Source organism: Delphinus delphis, chromosome 8, assembly GCF_949987515.2.
Source record: "Delphinus delphis chromosome 8, mDelDel1.2, whole genome shotgun sequence".
Taxonomy (NCBI): Eukaryota; Metazoa; Chordata; class Mammalia; order Artiodactyla; family Delphinidae; genus Delphinus; species Delphinus delphis.
The window spans coordinates 41,460,735-41,476,883 of NC_082690.1; the positions used below are offsets into that span (position 1 = coordinate 41,460,735).

The following is a 16,149-nucleotide window of genomic DNA, read 5'->3' on the forward strand; positions in this document are numbered from 1 at the left end:
TGAAATATTTTAATTAAGTAGTGACTCAAAAGGCTATTCATGGCTTATTAAGTAAAAAAGCAAAATTTAAAAAAGAAAAATATACAATTTCCACACAAGCATATATTTACATATTTGTACAAACAAAAGAAAATGTATGTGAAGATAAACACCTAATTGTTAACAGTGTTTATATTAAATGGATAAGAATGAAATAGAGGATGAGGCTATCAGTTTTACATCACATTATTTTGTATTGTTGAATTCAGGGAACATGTATAACATATAATTCAAGTAACTTAAAGAAAGAATGAAAAATAAGTATATATCAAACAAAAGTGTTTCTTACCAGCTTTAATAAAAATTCAAAATTCCTTAGGTAAGCCTTTAAGGCTTATTACAATCTAATATCCAACTCGCCAGCCTTCCCTCCCGCCTACTGCCCCTTCACCTCCCACATGGACTTCCAGCCAATTGGCCCACTTTCCATTCCCTGAATTTGCCTTTTGCTCTCTTGCCTCAGTGACTTTGCTCATGTTATTTCCACCACCTGGAATACATTCTCTCTTGTCTCAAAATATAGCCATTCTTCTTCTAGGCCCAGGCCTAGTCCCACCCCTGCTGGAGGATGTTTCCTGACTATGTCAGTCCAAATTTTTCTCGTACTCCTTCGACCTCCAAAAGGATTTGTATCCTTTTCATTCACTTGTCATTAATTATCTGTAAACCTGTACATGTATTATCTGTGTCTAGGCTGTAAGGTTCTAGAGTGCCAGGATCAAGCAATCTTAAGACTTTCTAAATGACTTGCTCATAGGCATGCAAAAACATGTTATTTAATGACATAATAACAATGGAGACTTTTAATAGCACCACCTTCTGAGACATACAGACTAAAGTCACCATTACAGATATTTCACGCACTTGTAACTCTACCCAGTGTTGGACCTACTCTGGTTATTTTCCCTTAGTTGGCATTTGTATCTGTAGAAGGATTACATGCTGAATGGTAAAGAGAGTAATAGTATTTAACTTCTAATTTATTCTGATTTAGAGGATAGTATTAGATAATGTACCTGAAATGGATTACACTTCTCAGATAATACTTTTTGTTGAGCATCTAAAGAAACCAGATGAGTCTGATATAGTATCTCCTGTTTGTCCCATTCTCTTGACTTTGCTCTAAATTCCTTTAAAAAGTGGAGAGAGAAATATAAATTGAAAAAATTATTCATTTTAAAGCACAATGAACAGGGCTTCTTTCATTTGTACATCTTTCTTCTGAGAAAAAAAGTAAATCCATTCTTTCCCCATTAGGAAAACAAAAAAGTATCAAATCACTCATCTTGGATTTAGTAATAGATATATCTTCTAATTTTTGCTAGGAAAGTATGGAATTGAATCCGCTACTTTATTTTTATTTTTAATTTTTATTGGAGTATAGTTCCTTTACTGCATCTTTTTAAAAATAAGGATTTTTGTTTGTTAAAAATATAAAAAAATTTTTATAACAAATACTGATAACAAATAGCGGAGTTTCAAACAATTTTTTGCATCAACCAGTACTTCCTTTCTATTTCCTGAGCTGACACCAGAAGTTTTTTTCCCTTCTTTCATTCTTTACACTCAGTCACCAAACCTGCTCTCTTGTTTTTGAGGGGGTGGGGCTTGGACTGATTTAGTGACTTTGTCCCCTGTGGCTTTCAAAACTGTTATCCCAGGTGAAGCCAAGATTGACCCATTCTTGAGAACAGACAGAACAACCATCTCAGGCCTCCTTTAGGCAGTACCAACTGGGCTAAGCTGGGGAAGAAGTGGTAGAACTACTTGATACAGCATGCTCTCAGTTCTTCACCGTTTTGCTCAAGTAGTGTCTTCACGGAGCCTGGTTATCTGTTCACAAATTTATAAGAGGAAAGAATGTGGCTTTGGGAATCCCAGAGAAAACTTCACTGCTTCTCAATTTTGCCTAGGGCTGGCCATCATATCTCATCTTTCTGTCCAGGCTGTAAGCAACTTAAGGGTAAGGACTATGTATTTCATTACTTTTGTATTGCTCACAGTGCATGACAAAGTGCCAGGCACCACGTACAGGGATGTACAAACAAAAGCATGGTATTAATATTTCTAAAAATGTAAACATTTCTCACTAAATTTTGCAAAGAAAACAATGTGGTTGGAAACAAACTCTATAGCTACTTAGTCCATAGCGATATATTACTGAATGTAGATACATGGCATGAATGCATTGATGTTTCCAATTATCAGCTCAGTAGTATTAATTGTAGTATTAGTAGTATTAGTGTCCAGCAGGTACTGTGGAGAGAGGAGAATTTGGAAATATTTCATGATTAAAAGAAACAAATTTTTGAAAGAAAAATTCAATTTATATATAAAATAAAGTAGGGAAATGTACATGTAAATAATTGTAAATTATTAGTACAATAATAGTGCCACATAAAAGCCATGCAGATGATGCCATGATTATCTTAGCCATCCCTAATAATATGTCAATTGGAAAAGAGTTCATTTGGCTAGAGAGATTGGCGATGTTTTGAAGATGGTTGAAATGACTGGATTGGCTAGCTGGAAAATAAATATATTAATTTAGAGAATGAAAGCTACAACTTGCTTAAAATGAGAATATGGCATTTCATATTTTCTATAGAGAAATGATTTTAAAGAATATTTGGGGAAATCTTCATTTTATAAATCCAAAAGTCCCAAAATAATCAGTGAAAGAAGGCTATAAATTGGGAGGCTTTTATAGTAATTAAAGGTGACCTGAAATTGTGTGGTGGTAAGAAAGATGGAGAAATATAGATAGACCCTGTTTTAAATATATAATAATACCCTGATAAATAGACCATATTTATTAAGATAAATGGAGACAGTTCATTTAAAGTTATTGATTTTGATTCTGACATTTGACAATTTAAAATTAGGTACATGAAAACAGGGTCTTCAGAAATAGTGACAAATTTACAAAACTAGGTACACTTCAAATCAGTACAAGGTGGATTAAAAAATTGCTGTTTAATTTAGAAAGGAGTATTTGGAGTCAGAAGTCAAAATGTGGGCAAGGTTGACTTGCACAGTTCATATCTTTCAATGATATTAATACTTAACACCCAACAATCTCAATCTTGACAATAAATATTTCCCAGCATGCTTTAGGAGGAGGCAGGAACATCAGCCTCACTTCCTTACAAATTCTACAACAGGTAGAAATGAGGCCAAGAATGAGGCCAAACAAGGCTAAAAATGTGTGTCACAAACATATAGGCTGGTCCTTATAACAGTCTTGGCTTCCCCGGTCTTACAGATGTACTGATTTCAAGATCAGCAAACAGGGCTTCCCTGGTGGCGCAGTGGTTGAGAGTCCGCCTGCCGATGCAGGGGACATGGGTTCGTGCCCTGGTCCAGGAAGATCCCACATGCCGCGGAGCGGCTGGGCCCGTGAGCCATGGCTGCTAGCCTGCGCGTCCGGAGCCTGTGCTCCGCAACGGGAGAGGCCACAACAGTGAGAGGCCCACATAACGCAAAAAAAAAAAAAAAAAAAAGAAAACAAATCAAGATCAGCAAACAAGTAAGCACAATATCTCCAGCAGTCATGGGGCCGTGCAAAGACAGAGAAAAGCTTTATGAGGATTTTGTAGAGACTGGAGGTGTTGGCCCAGGCTCCAGCTCCAGAGGCTCTGTACACTTGCTTAAACCTCTAGAGTACGTTTTCCACAGCTAGAAACCTTTTCTGGGTCTTTAAGTTTGAGAGTGGATCAGAGGCATTAAAATCAAAGTTTCTAGCAGAAGCTATATTATTATATATAGTTTTTAATCCCTCTACGAAATCTTCAGAGGTAGAATGACCATTTCTTTAGTGATTACTGTATATCAGGGACTCTACAAACCTCCACTTGCAAGATAGTTTTAACTTTTTAGTATGAAAATGTCCATACTTACATAAAAGTAGAGAGTAAAACAAATTCCCATATAGCCTTCACCCAGCTTAACTACTGTCAACTCAGTCCATCTACATTTCATCTATCGCTCCACCCATTCTTGTTGGAGTATTTTAAGGCAACTTCCAGACTTCATGTATTTTTACCCCCAAATGCTTGAGTGTGCATCTAGACACACATACACACACATATATTTTTTTCTTCCATAACCACAATGTCACTTATATTTTTAGCCCCCATTTATTGGTGAAAACTGTAATCTCTGTGAAGTTAACAGCTTGTCTAAAGGTCACAGGGCAAATAAATGAGTCAGTCAGGTCCTATTTCAAGTTGTAAACTGTCAGGTTCTTCCACTATAGCAAGCTGCTTCCCATTGCTCGATCGCTGTACCAGTGTATAAATGTTTGTCCCCAAGGAGAAACATGCTTAGATGTAGACTAAAACTGGAACAGCCCATCTCCTACACATTAATTTTTCAGATGCTTCTAAGCAAAAACAGGTACATGAAGCATTTCTGTAATAAAGTAGATTAAACTGTATCTACATAGTGTGCTTAAAAATGTTTGTATAAGTACAAACATATCAAGTCATACTTTGCTACTAATTTCCACTATAATTTCATGAGATACATTTTATATAAATATTTAGCTCCCTAAATGTAAAATGTATACACACAAAGTACTTAATTTAAGGCTTTTTCTTTGTCCAAACAATTTATATGAATGTAATTCTCCCACTAATCCCCATGAGAAGTCAATCAAATGGAACATCAGTGACTTAACTGCATTTTCAGTGAAAGCTCGTGTATATTATGTCGCAATCTTTGGGCATCTTCTGTGAGACCAGAATATTTCAGAAGCCAGTCGAGTTACACCATTGCAAGAGCCAGGGAGTTATACACAGTGCATTTTCCTAGAGGGTCAACCTTACTCAGTGGTAGTAATTTTGTATTTAAAAGAAGGTACATTTATTATTCAGTACAATATAAAATTTGCAGGAATTTAAAAACTAAAACCAAAGACTTCCAACAAAGTTCTTGCAATAGGCTGGTTTTAGGACTGTGATTCCAGATTTTTTTTTTTTCCTGCTCTTAAAAATATTTTGGAGGAAAAGTTTGAGAAGGACTCAAGAAGAGTCATGATAAAGATGAAGAAGTATGAAACAGGGCAAGGACAATTAGATAGGAGAAAGACAGAGATAAGAGGCATTAGACAAAGGAAAGGGGCAAATCTGGGCTGGAATATGAGAGTAAGAGAAAGGAACAGATCAAAGATTCCTAAGAGGTTTCTACCTGGGTGATTGGGAAGTACAGAACCATTACCTATTAACAAAGTAGAAGAAACTGAAATCATTGGCTGACGGTGGGAGAAGCTGGGGTTTAGGGCTTGAGAACAGTGAAAAAAAAAATGACTGGGATAACATGATAGGGGTCAACTTGAGGTCAATTAAAAAACAATGATTGAGCAGCACTGGGAATTTAGCTAAGGTTAGAGAACAGGGATTCATACTAGAATCTATTTGCTGTTATGTGACCAGTAGCAGGAATGCTCAAGGGCACAGGGAAGAAAAAGAGCTGGTTTATTTTTTCCAAGGTTGGAAAGTTAAGGGCATTAAAATAAGTGTATCTATGCCATAGTAAACCTTTATAGGGACTGAGATTTTAGAAGTTCCGGGTAACATGGGGTAGCTATATTGAAGTGGCACTACCTCTTCAAAGAAAAGATCCTGAAACTACAAGCTCTGTTCTGAAAACTGCTATGAGGCTTCTTTGGGATTTAAGTACCTAATAGTTAAACAGCCATTAAAAGATTTACTAGACACTCGCTTTAAGTGACCCCAGGGATGTCCTTCAATTTCACTCAACATCTGCAGTTCCTTTGAACTTTTTTTTTTGCTCTCCAAAAATGCTGATACACATAAAAGATGTATAAATCGAAGTGATGTTTTAATTCACTAAGTGCCTGAAGGGAAGGTGCACTAAGAAAATATATTCAATGAGAAGTTGATTTCTAATGGAGTTTGTTACCACAGCGGTACATGTCATTGTGTACACTAGAGACAAATAGCCCTCAACAGCAACAACAAAAACCAATCTCAATACACAGGGAGAAACTAAGAAAATATAGCTCACCTCTAATTTCTGGTTCAAATTGCTCAGTTCAAAGGGTATTTCTTCTTTGACGTGTGGTACTTCTTTTTGTCGAAAATTATTTTGTTTCATCTGGTGTAATCTCAGTTTTTCAAAGCTATTAGTTAGTTTGGAGAACTGTAAATAATACAGAATGATAACATTTTACTATTGGTTATTTCTAACTCGATTTCACGATAGTTCTTTTCTTGTGTACCGCTTTCAAAATTTAAGTCACGATTAGGAAATGCAGTAAAGCTTAAATGTTCCAATTAGTGAAGATAGAACTAGTTATTAAAACTAAATTATTGAAGCTGAACACAATTCAGCTTTCATGTAAATTTGGAACTTCATTAACTGCACAGTTAAACAGCGATTCACTTGATAAAATGTTTTGTTCAGTTTTGTCTTAACCATATATAGCAAGGCTCAAAATTTAAAACAACCAATTTTTTTTCTTATTTTTATTTAGTGACATCTTGTGTTGACGATTTTAATTTCAGTAACTCAATCTATAAAATAACCAACTTATACTCCATTTAAGAAAACTGAGGACTTAATTTAAAAGATACAAACAACATACACTTATTCATGTTGATATAAGTTTAAGTAAAATTAAATATCAAGCTTGATATGATCTTTTTCTTACCAGTAATTCTTGTTATAACTTAGACTCTGTATTATTTTTTTTCTTGCTTCTACCTTCAAGTAATTGATTATAAGTGTCATGGTCTATCAACATCTGTTGATAGGAAATTTCTAAATAACTTAACAAGTTTTTTTGTTTTTATTTTTTATCTTGAAATAAGTATAGACTCAGAGGAAGTTGCAAAGATATTACAGAGAGGTTCTGGGTCCTCTTCATCCAGTTTCCCCAAATATTTACACCTTATTGAACTATATAGTACAGTATCAAACCCAGGAAATTGATGTCAGTACAATATGTGCATGAGTGTATCAATAGTTCATTCCTTTTTATTGCTCAGTATTATTCCATGGTATGGATGTAACCACAGTTTGTTTGACCATTCACGTATTGAGACGTTTTTGGTTGCTCCCAGTTTTTGACTATTATAAGTAAAGCTGTGAACAATTGTGTCTACTTTATCTGACAGTAATGTAGTCATTGCTGCTTCCTTTTTCCTTCTCACATTGTTTTTAAAATTGATATATAATTCACCTACTATAAAATTCACCCTTTAGAGTATATACTTCATTGGTTTCTAGTATATTCATAGTTGTATAACTATCACACTATCTAATTTCAGAATATTTTCATCACCTCCGTTAGAAACCCTATATCTATTAACAGGGACTACACATTTCCTCCTTCCCCAAGGCCTGGCAACATCTAATCTACTTTCTGTTTCTATAGATTTGCCTATTCTGATCATTTCATATTAATGGAGTCATACAACATGTAGTCTTTTGTGTCTGGTTTCTTTCACTTAGCATAATGTTTTCAAGGTTCATCCATGTTGTAGCATGTATCAATATTTCATTCCTTTTAATGGCTGAATAATATTTCATTGCATGGATATACCACATTTTGTTTATCCATTCATCAATTGATGGACACTTGGATTATTTCCACTTTTTGGATATTATGGAAAAATGCTACTATGAACATCTGTGTACAAGTTTTTGTGTGGATATATGTTTTAATTTCTCTTGGGTATATACCTAGGAGTAGAATAGCTGGGTCACATGGAAACTCTAAATTTAACTTTTTAAGGAACTGCCAAACAGTTTTCCAAAGTGGCTGCACCATTTTTCATTTCCAGTGGTAATGTATAGGGTTCCAATTTCTCCATATCCTCACCAACATTTGCTGTTATCTATCATTTGGTTATAGCTATTAGCAGGTGTGAAGGGGTATCTCATTATGGTTTTGATTTGCATTTCCCTAATGACTAATGATGTTCAGCACTTTTTCATGTGCTTATTGGTCATTTATATATCTCCTTTGGAGAAATGCCTATTTATACCTATGCCTATTTTAAAATTTGGTCTTCTTTTTACTGTTGACTAGTAAGAGTTTTTTTTTTAAATTATGGACACTAGTCCCTTATCAAATATATGATTTGCAAATGTTTTCTCCCATTTTGTCAGTTGTCTTTTCACTTTCTTTTGGTGTGCTCTGAAGCACAAAGGTTTTTAAAATTTTCATGAAATCAAGTTTACCTAATTTTTCTTGTGCTTTTGGTGCCAAATCTAAGAAACCATTGCCTAATCCAAAATCATGAGGATTTACTCCGATGTTTTCTTCTAAGAGTTTTACAGATTTAGTTTTTATATTTAGGTCTTTGATCCATTTTGAGTTAATTTTTGTCTATGGTAAGGGTTGAACTTAATTCTTTTTCATGTGGATATCCAGTTGTCCTGTCACTGTTGAAAAGACTATTTTTTCTCCATTGAATTACTTTGGCACCACTTCTGCTTTCTTTTGATTAATATTTGTAGGGTATATATTTTTCTATCTTTTTTTGTTTTTTCTATTTTTTACTTTCAATTTACATATGTAGTTATATTTGAAGTGAGTTTCTGGAACACAGCATATAGTTTGGTCATTTTTAAAATTTACTCTGTAAATCTATCTTTTAACACATGTATTTAGACCATTTTCATTTAATGTAATTATTAGTATGTTAGGGTTTAAGCCTGACATTTTTTTTGTTTTCTGTTTGTTATCCAGGTTTTGTTTTCTCTGTTTTAGCTTTCCTGACTTCCTCTAGGTTCTTTGAACATTTTTTAGAATTCCATTTTGATTTATCTATAGTATTTTTGAATGTATTTCTTTGTATAGCATTTTTAGTTATTGCTCTAGGTGTAATATTATAGATACATAGCTTATTACAATCTACTGGTGTCAACATTTTACCAATTCAAGTGAAGTGCAGCATCTTAGTTCTCTTTATGTCCCTTTGCCATGACCCATTTCTAACATTATTGTCTTTAAGAAATTTCTCAATATACATTAAGAATCACTTTAGACACTGTTATAATTTTTGCTTCAGCTGTCAAACAATTTATCAATAGAAAACTCAAGAGAAGTAAAGTCTATTGCATTTACCCATGTTTTCACTTTTTCCATTTTTTTTCTTCCTTCCTGATGTCTCAAAAGTCTTTATCATTTCCTTTCTACCAAGAGAACTTCCTTTGGCTATCCTTTTAGAGCAGATCTATTACTGACAAAATCTCTTAGTTTTCCTTCATTTGAGAATTTCTCAATTTCCTCTTGATTCTTAAGGATATTTTCTCTGAACATGGAATTCTGGGTTGACACTTTTTCTCTTTCAGCAGTTGAAAAACATTCCACTTCCTTCTGCCCTCCGTGGTCTCTGATAAGAAATCCATTATCTGAATTGGCTTTTCTATATAGGCAAAGTGTTATTTCTCTCTTCCTGTTTCCAAGACTTTGTCTTAGTTTTCAGAACTTTGACCATGATGTGTCTTGGTGTAGATTTGTTTGGATTTATCATATTTGAGTGTCACACAGCCTCTTGAATCTGTAGATTTACATCTTTTGCCAGGTTTTGAAACTTTTCAGTCATTACTTCTTTGAATACTTTTTCAGTCCTACCCTTTTTTCTCCTCTTTTCTGGGACTCTGATGATACAATTTTGCAACCTTTTGTAATAATACTACAGGTCCTTGAGGTTCATTTTCTTTTAGTCTGTTTTCTCTCTGTTATTCAGATTGGGTAATTTCTATTTTGCTATGTTCAAGTTCACTGATTATGTCCTCTGTCCTCTCCATTCTGCTTTTGAGCCTATCCATTGAATTTTTTTAGTTTGGTTATTGTATTTTTCAGTTATAAAATTTCTAACTGCTTGCTCTTTAGTTTTATTTCTTTGCTAAAACGTTCTAATTTAATTTGTTTCAGGGATGTTTGTAATTGCTCACTGAAGCATTTTTATAATAGCTGCTTTAAACTCCTTGTCAGATAATTCTAACACCTATATCAACTCAGTGTTGGTGTCTCTTGATTGCCTATTCTCATTCAAGTTGAGATCTTCCTTGTCTTCGGTGTGATGAGCGATTTTTTAACTGAGGCCATTTTTGGGTATTGTGTTACATGACTCTAGATTTTATTTAAATATTGTGTTTTAGCAGTCCTTTTCTGACAACATCCCAGTAGGGAAAAATAGAATGCTGCCTCGTTGCTGTCAGCTGGCAGGGAAAGTTCAGGTCTTGACTTGGCCTCAGCTGGTAACTGGGAGGAGGTATTCCTCATTACTGCTGAGTGGGAGTGAGAGTTCAGCCTCCCCACATTTTCCACTGACAACACCTTGATTGGAGGGGCATAGGTGCCTTGTTACTGCTTCTCACACGGCCTTCAATGATGCTGTAGTGAGGGGCGTAGCCCTGTTACTATGGAGAGGTGGTGAATGTCCTGACTCCTCATTAGGCTTCCTTGGATACCATTCCAGAGAAGAGGAGGAGGGCTGCCTCATCACCACCAGATGGCCAGAGAAGTCCAGGCTCTCCACATGGTCTCCACTGACACCATGGGCTGGGGAGGGCCTTGTTGACACCCCGTGGCGATGAAACTCCTGGATTTCCACTCAGTCTTCTCTGACTCCATCCAGGTTGGGGCCTGAGCTACCTCATTATAGATAGTAAGGGTGGAACCGAGGCTGTCCACTCAGTCTCTGCTGGTGAAGTGGGTTTGCAGCCATAGTCTTATTCTGTGGCCTTTGGCTAGTGTCAAGCAGTTATTATCTAAAAGTGTTTAATCTTGGTAGGTTGTCTGTTCTTCTGGTTTTTCAGTTGTAGGCAGCAGGCTTTCCTTGGGGCTCTTTTTGTTTGATTGTGCCCACTGGAGTGTCTGGGTTGCTGGCTTCTCTGTTATCCAGTCTGGGATATAAGAGGTAAAAAGAAATTCCAGGAACTCACCACCATGTTGTTCCTTGGGTCTCAAGGTCCTAGTTGGTCTGTCTTTCCTCTCCACTTCTCAGAGTCTTCTTATTGTTTTATAAATAATGCCCAGGATTTCTAGTTCCATTTAGCAGGAAGAATAGGGGAAAGTACATTGACTCCATCTTTCCAGAAGTAGAAATCTCAAATATATATATATAATTATAGTTTTATAATGGTTAGAAGGAAAAGAAAACATCCCATTTTATAAAAGGAAGCAATTTCTACAAGGAAGTTTTGACAGAGTTGAGTTTTTTAAGGCAGAGTGTGGTAAAATGTACCCTTAAGAAATTTTAGGAAAATAAGGTTGTAAAGAAATGAGGAATTTCAAAGAAAGAAGCAGTAGAGTGAGCCAGCAGCAACAAAAGCATGTTTGCCACAAGATATCATTTTCTGGTTAGAAAAATGACATATTACTAGTTATTATGCAAACCAAGTCAAATACATAGTACTTTTCTTTTTCTCTCTTTTTCCCTCCTTTCCTCTTCCTTCTCTTCTGCCTTCCCCCCCTAACTCTCTCCTTTCCTTTCTTTTAACCAGAGAAGAAAAGAGAGGCAGAAAACTGCAGCGGAAGCATATGGCTGTTCTCTCAACAACAATGTAGTGTTTCCAAAGTGTATTCTATGAAATACCTGTTTATGGTGTTTACATTGTAGCTGTGCAATGGTGTTAGTTGGTTTTAGTTTAAAAAACAAAAGGGTTCCATGGTCAAATATGTTTGAAAAATGATGGATTAAAAAGGCTAAATGGATGTTTTTAAAGCAAGACTTCTCACAGCCTGTAATACGCTACTATGCACTGTGAATGTCCAGGAGAAGAGGAAGAGTAAATAGCATTTCCTAAGCTCTCAGTGTTAGTACACAGAACAAATTTTTGTGAAAATTGCCGTAAAGACATTTGTTGGCTAGCTGGCAGCTGAGTAATAAAATAGAGCTGCAAAGCATCAAATGGCAAGGATTCATATATTAAATGACTGCTCAGTGCCTGTAAACAAGCCCAAAACTTTTTAACAACAGACATGAAAAAAAAATCCAGAAATTAAAGATCTGGTAAGCTACGGCTGAACTCGTTAAATATAATTTAGAGATGGTACTTAACTTGTATCTAGATTTCTGTATTTTTTCAAACTTATTCCAGGTTGTGATCCCTTTGTTTATACTGAAAAATTATAGTGATTCAATATTTATGTTGCTATGTTAGAGCTTCATCTTTATAGAAAAAGTAAGGTTGATTGACTTAAGTGTTAAATGCTTAGAGTCTTAACTAGGAAAACCCATATAAAGTTTTGTAATTCAAGCTACCATCTAGCAGCAGCTATTTAAATTGCAGGCAAAATATCTAGGTAGACTTAAGAGCTAGTCTTGTAAGATCATACCCATTAAGTGGAATCAAATGCTTCATATTCCTATTGTAATGGCTGATCACCTCCCTAAAAAGGTACATAAGGAGGAACTTTAACTTCTTTGGGCTCTTTTAACTATATTATCATCTGTGAAATCTCTGCACTCCAGAGAAAGCTGGTTGTAAAGTAAAATTCATAATCAAACCATATTTCCCATTGATTAATTTACTAAGTGAAGCAAGGATACAGTACCTATGAGACCTGAGATGCTCAGATGCTTATTGCCCTATGTGTCACCTGTGGGAAGAAAGAGAAGACTTTTTGCTTCCTAGCACAGTGGGGAGTATAATATAGGGATAAATCAGAAAGAAATCAGTATCCCTCTCATCATATATGCAGAAGCCCTCTCATTTATGAAACAGCCCTACCAGTAATATAGCAATAAAGACCAGTTTTGTTCTTTCAAATATCTATTTCATAATAGCAAACCTCCATATTTTAAATTGCCATAGAAGAAAGGACACCCCTATTAGGAAGTAGTGACTACAAAAGATAATACTTTGTTGTTGTTGTTCACAAAGCTAATTATCATGATATAATTAACCTACTAATCACTTGATAAATAGAAAGCCATTAGTCTAGCACTGTGCTAAGAGTTAAAGGGATACAGAGCTGACAATCTAATAAGAGACAAAATCAATACACATAAACAATGAAAGACAGGGCCAAACATATAACCTGTAGTTGAAATACTAGAACTTTTGCTTGTACTAAAAATAATTCATTTTAACAAAATTAACACAATTTTATAGGTCAAAACATATACCAAAACATATAATATTAAATTGGAATAAGTTTCCTTACTTGAGCTTTTAGGGTTTGTAGTTGTCCTTCGTAATTCTGAGTCATTGCTAAGTTACATTTTTCCAAACTGTCCAACTTCTGTCTAAGTAACCCCACCTGAATTAAGAATAAAATTTAATTTTTCTAAATTTTGCCTGACAAAATCAGAAAATGTACAAAAGAGGAGTACAGTTCAAATAAAACTGCTGTACCAAGAATAAATATTTGTACTGTGGTTCTTAGAATAGTTATTAATAATTAAATTCACAGAAACCAAATGTAGCTAGCACTATTCCACTGGGTACACATTAAGACAGTATGGTATGGATGTTTGACAAAAGATCCTTCTCGCTGGCACATTCTAAAGCAAGATTTAAAATTTACTTCGCATTATCTTTTTGGGAGGCTTATGTCATCATTCCTGGGGCAGAACCCCTGCAGACACACTTCAGCCTTTATTTTAGGTGCTACTACCTTCAATGGGAGCTCTGTTTTAGTGGTGTTGTGGAATAATTGTTACATTTTTATAAGGACTAACAAATTAAAAAGAAAAAGAAAAATGTCTAAGAGGAGTTCTTAGGGATTTGGCTTACAGAATTTGTCTGCTTAAAAAGTAGGCGAGGCCCCTGCTCGCACATCTGTATTGTGACAGGTACAAAAATGAGAAAATAGTCCCTTCCATATGTCAGGTCTTATGACCTGCCTCTATTGATAACTAACTAGGCCAAACATTAACTTAGTTAACCATGACAAAAAACTAAGTTCCATTGAGAGGCCATTAGAGGTAGAAAAACGGCCACTGAACAAGTTGACTTGATGTTTTAGTTATTAGCATGTGATCAGTAAACATGTTTCTTATGCCTCACCCCAAAGAAAAATTCACAGACATGAAAGTCCACATCAGGTGAAGCGTATGCCTTTCCTGAACTCCTCTGCAGGCCCGAGAGCACTCAGACCACCTTCTACCATCACCAGCTTGGCCACAAGCACCTTCACCGGGGCCCAGGGCATTCCTCCCAAGTGGGCGCCCAGGTACACACACACTCCCTTCACCAAACTGTTTTCTCTCTTGTTCTGCAATCAAGGCTTTACCTTTTACTTCTTTTAGGAAAGATTTTTCTAGCAGATGAGAAAAGGCAAATGCTCCTGAACTCTGCCTCATCCAAAGGTACAGCTTTGTTGACTACTTTGTTTCTACAGCAGCAAAGGCACGGACATCTTTGCTTGCAAACAGCATTTATTTCACATACATATTGAATGTTTGTTCACTTTCCTAGATGACATTGACTAGACTCTATTTCTGTCTGCATTGGCAAATTACTACCAGTTTAAGCTCTGTTTGCCGCTTATTTGATAGAATACATTTAGCACACTGTGACAGAATTTCAAGCTATAAATACTATTGCTGATGCCTGATAAAAAGTATGTGTAATGAAAAATATATTTGGACAGGACAAATACTATTTATAACAGTCTGAGGAATTAACAATTTATTAACACATCTCTGCAGTACCTCTTGACCTTTCTGTTCTAAACAAGTTTGTGCACTTGCCAACTCTTGATCCCGAAGATCTAATCGTGTCTCCAGAGCCCGCATCTTCCTTTCCCAATCCAGTTTTTTGTTGTTTACCATGATGTCAATCTGTTCCATTAATTCCTGAAGCTCAGCCTCACAAGGAGAAACTCTGGCAATTGTAGAAAAGTAAAATACATTTAAAAAGAGTGAAATGTGAGAACAAGAAAAATTACGGTCTTGCTTTGAATAGCTTGATCATTATTTCCTCAAATTGTTCAATTATTTAAATAGGAAGAATTCCGAAAACCAGAGGTTAACGTTTTAAATTAAAACTAAAAGCTAATTTCAGAGCTAACAGTGTACATACTTTTCAAAGGCATTTTAAAAAGTACAGTTGCTGCCATAATATAATGCAATATATTGATAAAGTCACTGCCTGCATTTCTCTTATGTACTGGTGGTAATGCATGGATCTCCCTGACCCAAAAGTTTTGACTTAGACAAGGGAGTCCTAAAATGAAAAAATATTGTGTGGATTACATCAGAAATAAGGTCACAATAAAGAAAGTTAGTTTAAAAATAATAAATAAATTAATTAATTTTAGAGTTGGCTGATTCAAAGGAAAATTCTAATTATGAAAAATGATTCCATGCTCTTACATGTAAATATACATATACCTATGTGCTTATCATAAGTTGAGGAGGTTTGACGGCAGGTCAGCTGGGGCTTCAATTGTGCCTGCCAGGGAGAGAGGAACAAGCCCAGGCTAGGTAGGACCAGATTCAAATGTACTATCTGGGCTACACTGCTGCTCCTTCGGGAGAGAAACTTGGTGTGATCTGGCTGGTGGTATCTCTTTGGAAGGAATCTAAGTGGGCAGGTGTGGGCAGAGTAATGTAAGATTTTAGACAATGGGGATACTATTAGTCAGAAAAGTGGTAATATTTTGAGTCTAGGAAGGTCTACTGTGTTTGAAACAAGACGCTTGATGATAACTAGAATTATAGAGACCGAGAGTTGGAGAGATTGCTAAGTGCTCCCAGGGCAGGGTTCTCCTTCATAGAAGCTGAAGCATTCCGCAAGGACCTGGTATAAATCCAGTCATTCAGCCTGGATAAGCAGGTAGATGTTGAGGCCTCAGACTTCAGCTTAAAGAACACACAAATGTCCAGATGAGAAAAGCAAGTTACTTCAGTATCCATTCAATGGTGCTGATAGGGCTTCCAATATATTTGCGTAGCTGGGAGGAAGGCAGGAGAGGCAGGTGTAAAAGACATCATTTCCTCCATTTAGTTTCACCAAATCAGAATTTTAGGGCTAATTAAGGATCATTTAGCATTTTTAAAAAACTGAAGCCCAGCGACATCAAGGTCACACATTAATTAATGGAAGAGCCAGAACTAGATCTTAGACGGCTGCTTCCCATCTTAATTAAGCTCCTTCCTGTATACCACACAGCAA

The 16,149-nt window shown here is 35.7% G+C and overlaps 1 protein-coding gene across 1 annotated transcript in view; it reads right to left on the reverse strand.

Annotated features, from left to right (window-relative positions):
• Positions 1-16,149, reverse strand: part of DEUP1 (deuterosome assembly protein 1) — a 103,774-nt gene that overhangs the window by 60,208 nt on the left and 27,417 nt on the right. Inside the window, exons 3-6 of the mRNA XM_060017233.1 lie at positions 14,685-14,856; positions 13,193-13,288; positions 6,070-6,204; positions 1,056-1,169 (exon numbers count right to left, since the gene is read on the reverse strand). Of these exons, the coding sequence (XP_059873216.1) occupies positions 1,056-1,169; positions 6,070-6,204; positions 13,193-13,288; positions 14,685-14,856 (517 nt within the window). The remainder of the gene's footprint in view (positions 1-1,055; positions 1,170-6,069; positions 6,205-13,192; positions 13,289-14,684; positions 14,857-16,149) is intronic.